This window comes from Nyctibius grandis, chromosome 4, assembly GCF_013368605.1.
Source record: "Nyctibius grandis isolate bNycGra1 chromosome 4, bNycGra1.pri, whole genome shotgun sequence".
In the NCBI taxonomy this organism is placed as follows: domain Eukaryota; kingdom Metazoa; phylum Chordata; class Aves; order Nyctibiiformes; family Nyctibiidae; genus Nyctibius; species Nyctibius grandis.
In genome coordinates this window covers 84255622-84271646 of record NC_090661.1, presented here as the reverse complement: position 1 = coordinate 84271646, position 16025 = coordinate 84255622, and the positions used below count along the sequence as shown (strand labels likewise).

Sequence of the window (16025 nt, the reverse complement as noted above, 5' to 3'; positions counted from 1 at the left end):
ATAGGTCAGTCTTTTCCAAGTAAGAAACCATGGCTGTTCTATGTAGGAAAGTCATTCCATTGGAAATTGCAGGAATTGGACTTAAGTGAGATGGCAAGCTCAGAATGAAACTGAAAGTAGAAACTCCAGGGGGGAAAGAATTAAAAAAAACTTTTTTAAAAAAAGGGAACTGTAAATGCATCTTGCAGAGATTAAAGGAAAATCTGTTTGAGTTTAGCATGCTTGGAGATTGTCTGGAACTTTCAGAATTATAGGTGTTGGATTGCCTCAGATCCCTTCTGGAAAAGCAGTGCTTGAAGTACATACCTCACATCTGCATGGATTATTTTTTAGTGATGTGAAAAGGACTCATTTGCTAATAGTGCCAGCACCTTTCATTGGTGCTGTTACAAATATATAATCATGTCTCATCTGTTGCCTAGCACATGTAAATCGGAGACTGCAGAGGATCCAGATCCTTGGTTGGCGCAGTCCCTGGTGCTTTGTTGCCCTCCCTCAGTGCTTGACAATTTCTTCATTCTTCGATAACCAGTTTGTTCTGTCAGTGAGTCACCAGTTCTCCAGAAGAGCAGCGTAAACTCACAGGGTTATACAAGCAAGCTTATTGTAGGTTATGTACTTCAGGGGTCTCCTCTCGGTTCCTTGTCCTTTTATCTTTGCTCTTCTCCTCCACTCCACCAGCACCCTTGCAGGGCAGGCAGTGCCATATTATGTGGGCTTCTGCACCCTGCCCTGTACCTCATGTACAGGGGCAGAAGTGACTGGCGTAGGGTCACTTGGAAAGCCCATAGTAGAACTGTGAACTGTAACACTTTTTTTTTTATCCATTTACGCAGAAAAGTGAAGAAACCTACTGCTTTACAATAGTTATATTTCAAAATTTTTTAGTTCTTCTGTGTCTAAGCCCCTGCAATCCTTCTGTATGTGCTGATGTTTTATTTATCTTTATGCCTAAGACACCTGATACATGAGTTTGCCTGGCAATGAAAGCAAATAAGCTGTTCTCTTATAAACAGCACAGTCCTAGGGGGGGCTTTTGAAATCATTGACTTCTTATGCTTTGTAGCCTTTTTAAAGGCTTGGAAGTGTATGGCATAGATCCACACGGTAAAAATCTCCTATCATTTACTGCAGAGTTGCTGCATGCGAGGCTGTGTTTGAATTCTGAGTCCCACCGGACTGTGGGGGTCCCTGAGGATGTAAGACAAAGCAGAAAAAAGCCAGGGAGTGCCAGTGATGCAGTTTTATATATTGGGAACAGCAGCACAAATGTGTAAGTTTGTGTGTGTAACTATGTTGCCCAGGTTTTCACAAGAAATCTGTAATGGAGCCAGGGATTGACTGTCCAGAATGCTAGTCCAGCGAATTAGCTACGAGCACTGCCTTTCCCTTCAGAATTATTACTTCAAAAGCTTTCTGTTTTGAAACAAACAGTAACTCATGGAAACATTCTCCCACATGTTCTGGGAGAATAGGAAATCAGTTGAGACTTTCTGTGTGGCTGCAAGGGCAGAGCTGTGCTCTAGGAAAGTAAATAATCTGCTAGCAGATGATTTAGTGAAGTCAAAATGCACTAAACTAGAAGAAAATATTTATATTTTTTGTTATAAAAGAAACAAAAGCAGATGGAAGAGTTACTGAACTTGTTTCGAAATTGTATGGTAAACTATTTCAGACCTATTTCTACTTCTCTTTGAGTCAGTGGAATTTGTCATGATGATTCCTGTTACAGCTTCCAACACAACTGCTGTAGAAGCCTCAACAGAGTTAGCTGCCTCGTCTCCATAGACCTTTAGGGAAGTTGTGTCCCTATCCACCTTTGGAGTAGCCCAGGCTTAAAATTCAGAGTGGAACAAGGAATTTTGCTGTGAAATAAGATGGATGTAATCAATTATGTTTTGTATACAGGTCTGGAAGTGTCAGAAATCATTGGACAGAGATTTACTCTTTTGTGGAAAGCCTAGCTGAGAAGTTCATAAGGTAAAGTTTTCTTAAGATGATATTTTAATTTGCTATATATATAACTTATTTTTTTGTTCACTGCTTCTTAGCAAATGAAAATCTGCTGAAGTACTGTGTGTCTGTGACATGGATCTGGCTTGTTCTTCTGTTTCAGTCCAATGTTGCGGATGTCTTTCATCGTTTTTTCTTCACGAGGCACTACAGTCATGAAACTAACAGAAAACAGGCAAGTACTCCACAGCTTTCATCCAGTACTATCCCTCCTCTCAAGCAGCGAGTGGCCCCAAAACCATAATTCAGAGCTCTGTCTCGGTTCTCGGTGTGGCACCAACTGAAATCTTTTCCACTCTTCTCAACTGGAAGAGGGCTTAGAAGGCCTTTGGGTCTCCCATTACCATTTCTTCAGCCTTATAAGACAAAGGCAGCACAGGGCTATCTGTTCTTTCTTGCGGTATTTCAGGGAAAGACTGTGTTTCCAGTCAAGGATTCATGTAAGTCCTTACTGTCCTCAACTACCCAAATAAGGGCAGTTTTTGTGTAAGAGGTCTCAGACTCAGGGTTGATGAGCAAAAGACTGCATGGAAGTCCCACAGTGCCCTTTGGAGTGGCCTGAGGCCCTGACCTTTGTGCCAGCAGCTGGTTGTACCCAGTGCGGGAGCACTGCCTTACCAGGCTATTGCACCCCTTTCCTGGGCTGCCTTCAGACAGCACCTGTGCCAGAGGTGGTTTGCACAGCCAAGCGACAGGCTTCTTAGGAAAAAGAGTCTGAGGCTGGAGCAAAAATCTTGTTGCCACCTTTACAACCAAATCCTCTTTTTTTAAAAACAACCAAACACCACCAAAGAAAAAAACAAAACTAACAACAAAAACCAAAACCCACCAAAAAAAACCCCACTCCAAAAAAAAACCAAACCCAAAACCAAAAAACAACAAACCAAAAAACCCAAATGATTTTGTTTAATTTGCCTCGCACACAGAAATCTTGCATTTCTGCTGGCTCCACTGAGTTTTGGCTCAGGTCTCTATCTTGTACCTTGGTGACAGAGCTCAAATTTGCTTACTTCTGATTTGCTTTTTGCAAGGTGGAAAGTAGAAAGAAACCCCGTGGCAACATGTTGAACATGGTATTAGAATGTTCCCTCTCCTAAACTCCTGTTCTCTGTCTGGATCACCATGTGTGCCTTTTCAGCTCATTTTATACTTTGAAAGGGTAAAAATGTGCTTTTTGCCCTGAGGACATTACAAATACTAGCTCCTGATTTTACCTTCGTCCCACATAGACTCCTATTTCCTCTGTAATTGAGGTTGTGCTGCCTAAAATGCCCAGCTGCAAAATGGAGCTTAGAGAGGCTCTCACTATCCTTTTTAAAAAAGGATGCCCCATAGCATCTGTGGCTGATGTTTGGACTTCCTACATTTTGTCTGTTGAATATTTGTTTAGTGATTTGACCTTATTTGTGTTCCATTAATATATGAAAACTTTGCTAAGGATCAGGGTCTTTTAGTGATCAGTGATCAATGAAATTATGAATTTCCCTGAGCGATCCTCTTGGTTACCAACAGGTATGTGTTTGTGGAGCAAGAAGCTATGCAAAAAGGGTCATGGTATCAAAGTCCATCTCTTACCAGGGAGCAGTCTGTGCCCCAGGAAGGTTGATCAGTCTCTGGTCTAGGATAGGAAATTTTCATCATTTTCATCCTGTTCTCTTATCTTTTGGCCTCTGTCTTTATAATGGAAAAGTCCTAATCCCAGCTGTCTTGATGACTGATTGAATATGGAGTTTTTATTTGTCCCATTTTCATGACAGGATCATAAGCTTTTCAATTCTCATTCCGTCTGCAGTTTGTCAGAATTTAATAACTGACACTTGCTTTAATTCAATCTTATCCTGCCTGACAGTGTACCAGAATGAGGGAGCAGGGACAGAACTGCACCCTTAAAATGTGTTAGCCTTAACATTGTGTCATATATCTGATTTTGTGCTCCGATGGATGTTTGGCTGAAAAATTGTTTTTTTTTAAAATTTCAGGTTTACCAATGTTTAGCTGGTGTGTATGCACTCTGTGCAGTGTACTGACAGGGTGCATAATCTGGGTACAGGAATATCCCAACAAAACAGAACTTTCAATGAAATTATTTTCCCCTTTTTTTTCTTATCCAAAGGGAAGCCATAAGACGAGGGCTCAACATTCTTCAGTATGAAGTGCCTGGAGGAGACACATTCATGCATGAAGGATTTAAAAGGGTACACATCACAGTACCTCCTTTCTTTCATTTATATGTATAAACTTTGCATTGCTTGCTGCTGCTGTACTTAGCTAACAATGTTCTACACTTTGTTGCAGGCAAATGAGCAGATTTACCATGAAACCTATGGAGGTAGGCATTGTATATCACTCATGTTATACATCTGCATTGAAAAGACAGGGATGATAGTTCTTTATATGACCTACAGTAAACCCACCGAGCGAAGCGTTGAAGAAGGAATTGGTGTTACACAATAACTACATTCCATTTTGACTACAGCTCTACTTTTAAATGCATGATTCATGGTTTATTAAGACCAGAGGAGACCAGTATGATCACAGGTCTGACCCAGTGCAGAATACAGACCAAAGCATTACAGCCAGAACTGCCTGTCCCGCACCCAGGGGATGGGAATACCCAGATTTTCCTGCGCCCTTCTGTCCTGACGCACTCAGCCCTGTCTGCCTTGTGCGCCCAAGTCCTCGTTCTCATTAGTGTAGGTATGAATGCAAACAGATAAGATTTTTGCATTTGTGTGAATGATTTGGGATCAGATTCTGAGTTCCTAAAATGTAAATTTTCACTAAGTTTCAAGAGGGAAATGTATTTGTGTGTTTTGTTGTGCCAAAAGGAGGCCTAATTAGTTAAATTGAACACTTCTTGCCCGGTTTGTACCCTGGTGTGAGGTTGTTCTTGTTTGTGGGCTGATGGTCGCTTTGGAAGATGGAGAAATGGGTCAGTGCCTTTTTAATAAAATAGGCTGTGAGTGTAGAGTCTTCAGCAGCAATTCTGCATGGTTCTTGGACACTTCTGCCAGCGAAATCAAGAGTCCTGAAGAGTCCAACTGAAAACTATTTTACCTCTTCATAACATGTAGCCGAGAACTAATCAACTATACTCTTAAGTTGATTAGGAAGGAAAAAGGAGTAGATGAGATCTGGATTTATAAGCTAAAATATCAGGGAAGAAACAAGTGTTCAAAAGAAAACAAAAGAAGATCTCCAATTTTTCAGCCTTTTTCAAGCATACTGGGCAGGAAAAAAAAGGAGGAATACAGGAATCCAAGCTATTTTTTCCCCCCAAGTTGCAGGTCATTTTTTTAAGATTTATGTCTGTGTCTGACATGACATGGGAAGGACTGCATGGCATAAGAAACCTGTCAGAACAAATCAGTCTTTAATTTCAGACAGTATGAGGAAAGACACTTGAAATTGTAACAGATTATTTTGGAAAAAATAACAAATACTTCCCTGAAAGTAACATGTATGTGTATTAGTTACTTGGCTAAAGAACTATGGATGCAGAATGGTTGATTGAACCATAGTTTGCACATTAATTTGGTTTAATTTTGTTAACATGTTGCATTTTTCTAGGTTGTATTCTATTCTATACTGCATTAAATATATAGCTATCCAAAGTGTGTGCAGCCTTTTCACTTGCACGTAGGTGGGATATGAAATGTCTTATCACAAGACATGAGTTTTCTCCAGTGGACCTGATCTTAAGGTTTTCGCATGCTCAGAATTTCCTATGAACTTCACTGAGAGCTCTTGTTGCTCAAGAAGTGTAAGACTGAACCCCCCATAGAAGCACATTTCATGCCGTGTTCAGTGGGATTGCTCTTTGAAAGTCTGCAGTATGGCAGGAAAGCTCCTTTTGCAGAGGTATCTCTTACCACAACCTCTGGGCAAGGTTTGTGTAGAGACATGTTTGTCAAGAGAAGAGAGGAAACCTCTCCCTCTCTGCCGATCCATTTTGCTGCTTCTCCACACGAAGGGTCTAGATGTAATCTTGATAGGTGGTATATTTTACACAGAACAGAGAAGTTTGTGCATGGACCTTGTCAGAGCAGTACTCCACCCCTTCAGTGATGCTTATGGTATGAAGGTGCACAGGTTTGGGCTTATTGCATGCTATTATGCATCTGACCTTCAGCTGATACATGTCCAATAAAGTTGATACAAATCAGGCTGAGAATCTGGCCTTACGGTTTTGTATTTGTCAGTAAAAAGGAATGCCTCACTTCAAACTTTCTTGTCATTGCTGAATCTTGTGTCATACGTATGCAACCTGTTAACTACCCTCTGTGTAGGAGTTCGGACCGCTAGTGTGATTATTGCTCTGACGGATGGAGAATTGCAAGACGTTCAGTTTTATTATGCAGAACAAGAAGTAAGTCACCTTCATGTTTACCCAAACTACTTTATGTCAAACCTGTAGGCATTTACTGTTGGGTCCACTGATTATATGGCTTTCATTTAATGGCTTTTTTTTTTTTTATTTAGGCCAACAGAGCCAGAAGCTTTGGGGCTATTGTTTATTGTGTTGGAGTGAAAGATTTCAATGAAACTCAGGTAACTTTGCTTGCTTGCTTCTTTTTCTGTTTTTCTGTTATGCTACTGCACAAGTAACAGCATCAGATGAAAGCATTTATTTAATTACTTGAGGCATAAATCATTTCATGTCAGTATGATGTCTTTTAGCAAGTATGAAAGGGCCCAGTTTTGTTCACTGTAATTTTGTTTTCCTCATGATTTATGATTGCCTTTCTTTGCAGCTGTCAACAATTGCTGACAGCATCGATCATGTTTTTCCAGTTACGGGAGGCTTTTATGCCCTAAGAGGAACTATTGATTCAGTAAGTTGGGTATTCTGAAACCCAGAAAAGGGCACCCTTTCCTGCATTAATAAAGCATAGATAAAAATGATTAATTACCAAAAATGACATTATCTAAATCTTTTAGATTCTCAAGAAATCTTGCATTGAGATCCTAGCGGCTGAACCATCGAGTGTTTGTGCAGGAGGTAAGTTTCTGCAAGGACAGTGTGATAAGGCAAATGAATGACGATGATGAAATGTCAGCAACTACCTAATGTGGTGTTGGAGCTGAAGCCTGTAGATGTATTAGAGTGTCCCCTCGGGCCATGGCTAAAGCTCGGTGTGTCCCTTCTCAGCTTGAGAAAATAATTGCGCTGATCAACACATAGCTGCTCTGGCTGAATGCCAGCTTGGAGAGTTGGCTGAAGTAGCACTTGGGGAATTGGGGAATACTGCTTTTTAAAATATCTGAGGGAAGGAGGAGACAGAAGTGATAGGAAGTCGGACTGCCAGAGGTATTTTAGGGACTAAAGGCGACGTCTCGCAAATTTCTGGAAAGACTGCATTCCTGGGATCTGCTAGGACCCGTCAGCAGTTAGAACAAGATTTTGCAAAACATTCACAGTAATTTCAGGTTTTTTGAACCAGATATAATAAACTGCATAAGCTGAGATACCTGATGTGTTTTCCAAAGTACTAATGTTTTACTTATTTGCAATGAAAGAACCATTAGTGTACATGGTAAATGTGAAGAATCCCCCAAGGAGCTGTTGACAATTTCATGCCTTTCATGTCTAGTGTATTTAACTTGGATTTGTTCTGGTTTACGTTAGCAATTCACTTGCTGTGTTTTTGTCTACTTAAGAGGCTACTGCAGCAGAGTAAGAGTGACACCATAAGTTGGCTGGAAGGTACAGTTTACAGCATGGTTATTTAGATCTGATGTTACTGTCTTGTGTTCGTTTCCTTATATGCTGTAAAAATGAGCACATAAAAAATAGCAATGATGCATGAAAGCTGACCTTGAAAACAGATAAAAATAGGAAACTCGGAAAAAATCTAATAAATATCACAGAGAAGAGAAATTGTTCACTCTTCATTTCCACATGTCGATCACAATATGATCTTGCCCTGAGTGTTTCAATTTAAAATGAAATATCCTTGTATCTTGTGAACTATTCCTAAATATATAATTGTGGACTAGACATTTGTGATAAAATCTTGTCTGTGGAAAAATTAAAAAAGGAATGATTTTACTTGTAAAAATCTCCTTGTGAAGTTGATCAAAAGCAATTTTAAAGCTTTGACATTTCAAAGCTTTTTTTATTTCATCGTGATAAATTCTTTCTTTTTTTGCTTGCTTATTGTATACCAGGCAATTTTTTGCGCAACAGCTTATTGCAAGCTTTCCTGTTCAACAAAAATTGCGTTTAGCTACATGAAAACGTGGATGTTCCAATAGGAGGAATTTCAGTAGTATTCTTGTAATTGTTTGGAACAATGTTAAGAATATTGGAAAGTTGAATTTGAAACCATTTTTTCAAATGGAAATCTGAAATTTTTTTTCTAAAGTATTTGAGAAAATAAATTTTCAAGAAAATATTTGCTTTTCAAAAATTGATATATTTCAGCAAAAAGAGTAAAATTTCTTTTTTTCAAAAGGAATCAGTTTGATTCCTGATTCATGAGTTCAAACCACTTCATTTTTTGCCAAGATTGCTAGGTAACTAGTTTATCACAAACGTTAAAAATACACAAGTAAACTTAAAAATAGTTTACCCTCCTTAAGAAAAATGTTGCATTACCTGCATCTGTAAAAGTTTTTCATTGTCTTCGTGGCTTTCAAATAAGACCAATATAAATCAGGCAGAACCAGTTTCTGTGTATTGCTGCTGATTCAGCAAAATACTGGCACTTGTTTCACTTAAATTCTCAGGTTTGTTCTGTCCCTGTTGACAAAGCCGTCCAGCAAAGGCTGGCACACAGTGAAGTGTGGTGCTGAATCACCAGGGCATGAAGACTTGGATCTGGTGTGCTTTGAACATTTGCTTATAGCAGCAGAGAGCTTGAAAATAGGAGGAAGCCAAAACTGCAGCTCCGAATGGTGCATACTGTTGTGTTAAGTGGTCTTTAGCACAAAGAATCAGGCTTGTAATAGCTTTTATTATGAGTCTAGTCCTGCAAACCTGAGCTGAAATGAACTCTCGCAAGAGGTTTTACAGCATAAGGCTGCAAATATTTACACTTTTGCGTGGCTTTATTATCCTTTATTATCCCACTTACTTCAGCATAGCCAGAGGTTCATCTTTATAGCTGTGTGCACCGCTGTCTCCTGGAGGGAATCTCCTGGGACTGAACAATGTTTTTCATGGTAGTTGGAATCCCGGTCCTGAATCCATTTCACTGGACAGTCAGATATAGTTCTACTCTACATGTAATGTGATTTATTTTTTTTAATGTACTTTATTTGGACTTTTAACACAAAAAGTACCGAAACCTACGAAGTCATCTCAGAATTTTAATGCATTTTAAATTTAGGTAATTACTAATGCAGTTTACTGATATTGTATAGGTAAGATATGTAGCCATTGAATCCTATATAAAAATATATATACACCTCCGGTTAGAGCTGGCTGAAAATTAGAACATAACGTTTTCTAGAAATGCAACCTTCCTCCTCCTTTTTCCTAAGTTAGGAATTTTGTTGGGTTTTTTTAAATACGTAATTGAAATTTGCATTTCAAAATTTTGATCGAAAAATAGTAGACCCTTTGAAAGAGTGCAATGTATTATCACGTTCTCTAGCAAAGCAGCTTGCTTGTTTACAACCTTGAAATGTGGCTCTGTCCATGCCTGTTCTATGAAACTTATCTGAGTGAGGAGGTGATAATCAGTTTGGCTTTTATTTAGCATTATTACTAATTTTTAGAATCTGGTATGAGATCATGAGGGCTTTGTGTTGCTCAGTTGAAGCCAGTTGTGATCAGGGCTTAGAGCAGACTCTGACCCACTCCTTGTAACCATTCTCGCAACTCCTAATTACCGCTGTGTTGGTGATTACTGGTGATCTTGGCTTCATTTTTGTCTTGCCTGAGGTTTAGTAAATTGCTGATGAAATGATTTCCATGTGGGACCCTGTGATGAAGCTATCTGTCAAGTCCATTTACAAATTGATCTTGTCCCATTACGACAACTATCTGATGCTTAATGCTTTTTGACCCTGCAAATTTATCATCCTCGATCTGGAGAAAGGTAGTTGGGTCCTTCCTGTTCCCTCTGATTTAAAGTGACCAAGACATGCAGCCTGTAAACAGGCTATCAGTGCAGAATTGGAGGTGCCTCATATCCTGTTTGACAGCATCATTGCTTTGATTATACTTACGGTACGCAGATGTGATTGAAAGGTTTTGCTGGATGTGGCATCCTACTGGCCACATCAACTACCAGGTGTGGATGCAAGCCGTCAGCTTCTCATCAGAGTCACAGAAGTGAAGCCGACAGCACAGCCAGCGCACACCAGCTTCAACCTACCATCTCGCTGCCAGCGCCGCCTGGTTATTTCAGTGCTGACCTTTTTTCCTTCGCTGTCTTGTCAAAAGCTACAATCTACGATCTGACAGTAACTAAGGAAGAAAAGGACGCAGCCAGAGCCAGGGCGCAAAATTAAATGGAATTAGCCATTTCAACAGACCATCATCCAGAACACGTTAATGCTCTGGAGCATCCAAAGGGGCAGACTTCTTAACAGCAACAACCAAATCCAGTACCAGCTGTTTACATTTCCATGCAAGTCTAGTATTGAGACTGTATTGTCAGCTTGTGTTGGTGGACAGGTTACTACCGAGTCAGTTATTCACAACTGACTGTGTGGAGTGGCAGTGACGGTGGAAAGAAGGGCAGGAGAGGTAAACTATCTTGACAAGACTAAACTTCCAGATGTAGGTTTTACCTTTGTTTTGTGTTGAGAGTCACTTACTTGCTGCCTCTTTTTAAGGCCACTGCAATAGCTATCAATTAAGCCTTTGTGGTTGCTGCCTTTTAAGACTATCTGTTTAGGGGGCAGGGTGGGGAATAAATCTACCTGCAATTTTATTTCAGCAAGCTACTTTTGTAATATGAAATTGAGAGACAAAAAAGAAGTTATCTTAGCTGGGTGTGCAGGTCACTCTGGAGTGGGCTGGCTACAAGCAAGTTTGGGGTAATGTGTGATCCCAGGCAGGTAGTTCTGGTGGGTGGGCAGAGGCCCAGTTGCCCTTAGGGCTGGCCGTGTCTCTCAGCTCTGCTGGCAAAAAAACAGGATGCTCATCAAGAATAACTCTTAGCATGTCAACTGGGTTAAATGTGGAGTGGCTCAAGGCATGAATCAGACTTAGTGTAGCTCCAGATTTTTTCTGGAGTAAGAAGCAGCTGAACCTGCCCTACAGCCCATTTTTGTTTGTTTGAAGAAGTGCCTTCCACCCCTAGTGGGAACCAGGAGGTATAATCCTTCCCTTAAAAAAAGAGGCTGAATTCTGATGCTGGCTTTGTGTGTTGGCTCTTGATGTGCTCAGTGAGGTCTCAAATTTGATCATCTTTCTTCAGCAAAGTGCCAAAGCATGTGTTTCACTTTAATATGCACTCCAGTAGATATTTTCTTTTTCCCCTCCCAAAATATTTTCTCCAATTCCCATGTTCCTTGCAGCCTGTGTCAGTTCAGAGCACTGCTCTCAGGGAAAGTTACCATGAGGAAAACCAGAGTGTGGGTTTCCAGTGCTTGATCATAACCTGTCCATGCCCTTGTCCCATTCACCCAGAGTTGTGTTGAGCCTCAGTGTAGTGAGAATGTGTTTTTTGCAAGAACAAGCTGTTTATACACAAAGTTAAAGCACTCCACATCCTCATGCTAGCTTGCCTTGCAGTAACTTGATAGTGAAGAGCAGGCAGACTAACCTGAATATGTATTTCAGCCACCTTTGGGCCTCATGTAGTGTTATCCAATAACAAGTCCTTCCTCCAAAGCATACAAATAACATGGCAGTGCATCATATGAAATGTTATCAAAAGCCAGGTCTCATATTGCTAAAAATTAGGTACTGTTCCACTCACTCCTATCAACATTGTTTTCCTCTCATTTTTAGTATGTTGGTCAAAGTGTAATTGATACTGCTAGTGGAGAACTTCTGTGCAGTTTATTCTTACTTTTCAATGTGTAGCTTGAAGATTATTTGGTCCAGTGTTGTGCTGGTGTCCCTCTGGTATTGGGCTGGTCTCAAATGCTGCTTGGCAGCTGGTGTAAGTGAGCTCTGTGGAGGGTTCAGCTACAGCACGAGAGTTGTGTGTGAAAGTGCAATTTCTTCTGGGCTTTCCCTTGATGTATGCTGCGAGTCTTGGCTGTCAGCTGGCTTCGTGCATGTAACATCAAAGGGAGTTTCAAAAATACATTTGACACAGAACAAATTTGCAATGGGTCTCTCCACCTGCCTGTGTTAAAGATGTTATCTCTGTGGTCAGTGTAGCAGCTACAATGCATTTTGTGACCTAGAGCGAAGTTCCCCTTGCCCTCCTGGTGCATCTTGTGCCTAGCTTGGCAATTCAGGCTGGCCCCAAGGGGAAGGAGACTGTGGCTTGATGTCAGGCTCCACCTGTGTAAAGTAAAAGGGAAGGCAGAGCGACAGTTGTGTTGTGCTGTTATCAGAGCTCTGAGAAGTGTTACCTGTATAGGTTACTAAGAAGTAATTTTAAAAGCTTGCTGTGGAGAAGCTGAGAAACCAAACCAGGCTTCTTATACCTTCTTCCTCAAATTACCTTTCCTATTTCTAACTGTCCTGGGTACACTGACTTGTGGGGGTTTCACAATAGACATGAATTCACCTGATGCTACTTACCACTTGTCTCTGTCCCTTCCCTTCTCCTGCACATTTCTATTCTCAGCAGATGCTCAGTCAGGCAGGTCACCTTACTGATATCTCTGGCAACAAACAGAGGGTTATTTTTCAGGTGCGTGAGCAAGCTCAGTGCACTGCAACACGATCAGTGGTGCCAAGAGTGGAGGGCACACGCAGTTGGGATCTCACTTCTAATAGCAGCCTTCCTAGGTTGGCTTTACTCAGATGTGAAACTGCTCTATCAGTAAAAAGACCATTGAAAGGCTGGCTGAAAAAACTGACAATGCTTTTCCTGCTTGAATGAGCAAATCACAGTTGCTTATCACAGTAATGACAAAAATCACAGGTGCCCTCCCCATCAGGACTGAAGCAGCAGAAGATGAGAGCAGCTGAAGGGCAGGTTTAGGAGTGTTTGCTCTGGCCAGCAGACAGTGTGTCTGATGTGGCAGGTCTCTTCTTGTGCCACTGGTGGCTTCTGCTGCTGGGGCAGTGGTGTGGAGGAAGAACACAAAATTGCAGCACCTGAGCCTTTATTTATTCCCAGGTGCAGCAGATGCTAATGGGGCTGTGCACAGGGTCAGTTCTTGTGCGGACTGAAAGATTGTAGTTTTCCAGGACTTGTAACAGATGCAAAGCTTCCTCTCTGATTCACAGGGAGGGTTATGAGGGGAGTCCTGTTTGTCTGCATCTGTCTGAACAGAGCTGCTGATGAAAGCCAAGTGCAATCTGCTGTGGAGATAGGAAGGACTGGTGCTTATGGTTAGCAAAGGTGGCTGGCCCAAAAGCTGTGGAGGAACCATAACATGACATCAGCCATGTCAGGCTCACAGTATTACCATGGCATCTTTAATTAAGGTATTGGAGTCAATGGGATGCTTGCGAGAGTAACCTTGAGACGAATGGTGCTCTTTGAAGCACCAGTGCTGCTGTAGCACTCCTGACCGTTGCTGCTGAATATGGAGAGTGTCAGTGTGAATGTTTTATTTCAGGCATAGGGCAGAGAACAGCCATTGTCATGCTGTAATTCAGATCACTCTGGAAGGAAAAAGCTGTATTTGAGCTGTTGTTCATTGCTCTTCTCTATTTTTACTTACAGAATCATTTCAAGTTGTGGTAAGAGGCAATGGCTTTTATCACGCAAGAAATATCGACCAGGTACTCTGCAGCTTCAAGCTCAACGACAGCCTTACTATCAGTAAGTTTGCAGGCTGGTGGATTCCAGTGCCCCCTGTGGCTGTGTCACCTCATGAGTGACAGAGGTGACACAGCCCACCTCTCATCCAGTTGGGGGATGTGTCTACACCTAACAGAAACTTGAAATGCATCTTTATTCAATCCTGTGACCTGTGGGCGTTGTGTCATGAGAGCTTACGTGGGGTGTGCTGCTGCATAACGAATTTCAGCATCATTGTAGTGGTGCATGTGGGTGATGCATACAGCCAGTGAGGACTAGGTATCAGGTTTTAAGAGGGAGAAATAAAATTGCTCTCTGTTCCCTTGTTCATTGCCAGTAAAAAGAGATAATGCTATTTTGATCTCTGGTGGTGTCTTCAGACTCTATTCACCAATTCAGGAGATGCTCACCATAAAGCAGGGCCCTCCCAGGCCTGTCTGTTCCTCTCTGACACCAGTTGCTGGTCTCACCGCAGCAATCCTGTAACGTGGAAACTCCCTGTCATTGCTGTGCTAAACAGGGTCTTTTGTTTGCTGTTTCAGCAGCCAGGCAAAGGACTGAATGGCCAAAAAAGATTGAGTGTCCAGTTTCTCAGCAGTCCTCTCTTATTCACGAGAAGCAGTGTATGTCTGGCAGGGTGAAGCACAGCGTGGGGAGGGGAGCTTTGCTCCCTTTCTGTATGTGCTGCCCTTGTTGGCCGAGCACAGTAGAGGCTTTCATATCCTGTCGCGGTCAGACTGGTGCCTTCCCTAGCAGTGAATTCACTTACAAGAGGGAGCACATGAATTGCTCCTTCATTTCCCATCCTAGTTGCCTACGTGGAGGCTGCATTAAATAAACTCTGGTGGTCTCACTGTCATTCCACTTACAGATGCCCTTTGCCAGGGATTTGTTTCTCGTGGTTTACCAGATAGACTTCTGTTTTTTTCTTTCTTGTCCCTAATGCACTGGCACCTTGACTGGACTTCACACAGTGAGTGCTGACGCAGGCTTGGAAGTACATAGGAGGAAAACTACACTAATTCCGCATCTCCTCCATGCCATGTTCTCCTTGTGTTAGGTCTGCAACAGGTGTTATGATGAGACACTGACCTGTGCTGGTTGGCTTTTTTGCCCTCAGGCTGGCCCTAAGACACATCACAGTAATTTCCATGGTCTTATTTCTGCCAAAACAGGTAAATGAGCTTTGTCTTCAGGTGTGCTTGGGGTGACTGAAGCATGGAAGAACAACTCTCATATCTGTTGTTGCTCGAGTTAATTTTTTTTTTTTCACTACATAGAAATAGTGATCAAGTCTCTGAGGTTTAAATGAGCTGTCATCTTTTACCAGCCCCTAATTCACTTGGGCTGGACTTTTGTGAACCAGTCTTTCTCTGGACTAGCACCTTAGCTGATTTGGGCCATTCGGAGCTAAGGTGAAATCACAGCAGTGACTTGTCTGCTCTTGTGCCTCAGCTTACACACTTTTAGTGGAGTGGCATTGCAGGATTACTGCTAGGCCTCTTCTCTGTGTTCATGGGACTTGGCTTTCTGGATGTGGCTTTTGAAAGCAACAGGATTAGCACAGCAGAGTGCAGGGAGGCAGAAAAACACCCGTGGCCTTGCTTTTGACTCTGCCTGCACCAGACCTCTATAAACATGGGCTGTTTCTGGATGATGCTGCCACAGAGGGGAGGCTGGGAACAGGAAAAGCAGCAGCTAGTGCAGGACAGGTCCTCACAGTAACATCAGTCATGGCCCCTCTCTGCCTGTCTCCCGTATATGACCAACCAACCATGGGTTGTTTTTTTTTTCCTCTGGTGTCTGTCCACTTTAGCTGCAACCCATCTCTGTTCTTCCTTTTCCCTGGGCTCAAACAGGGCAGCCTTGGCTTCTCCTGTGTGTGTTTGGAAGTGGGTAGGCAAAAATTGAACCCTATACTTCTGACCCCTTGAGTAACTTCTGGGGTCAGAGTATTCAGTATGAGTAGAGTTTGCACGCACTTTTCAGATAGACAAGATGAATATTGCTCAAAGCTGGCTTTAAAATGGCTGATCACTGCTGTCAGGAACAGAGATGTACTTCCATTTCTTAGCTGTGGTATCTCTAGACTGATAACATTATATTGCCATCAACAAGAATGGTTGTCCTAGTACTTGGCTTTGTATCAGTGCTATTGGGGAATATTGGTACTTGCGT

At 41.8% G+C, this 16025-nt stretch overlaps 1 protein-coding gene across 1 annotated transcript in view; it reads left to right on the top strand.

The window, feature by feature from the left end:
- ANTXRL (ANTXR like) overlaps nt 1–16025 on the top strand; it is a 64313-nt gene that overhangs the window by 11957 nt on the left and 36331 nt on the right. The window contains exons 2-10 of the mRNA XM_068399355.1: nt 1909–1980; nt 2117–2188; nt 4127–4208; nt 4309–4342; nt 6303–6382; nt 6496–6564; nt 6768–6848; nt 6955–7015; nt 13770–13868. Coding sequence (XP_068255456.1) covers nt 1909–1980; nt 2117–2188; nt 4127–4208; nt 4309–4342; nt 6303–6382; nt 6496–6564; nt 6768–6848; nt 6955–7015; nt 13770–13868 — 650 coding nt within the window. The remainder of the gene's footprint in view (nt 1–1908; nt 1981–2116; nt 2189–4126; nt 4209–4308; nt 4343–6302; nt 6383–6495; nt 6565–6767; nt 6849–6954; nt 7016–13769; nt 13869–16025) is intronic.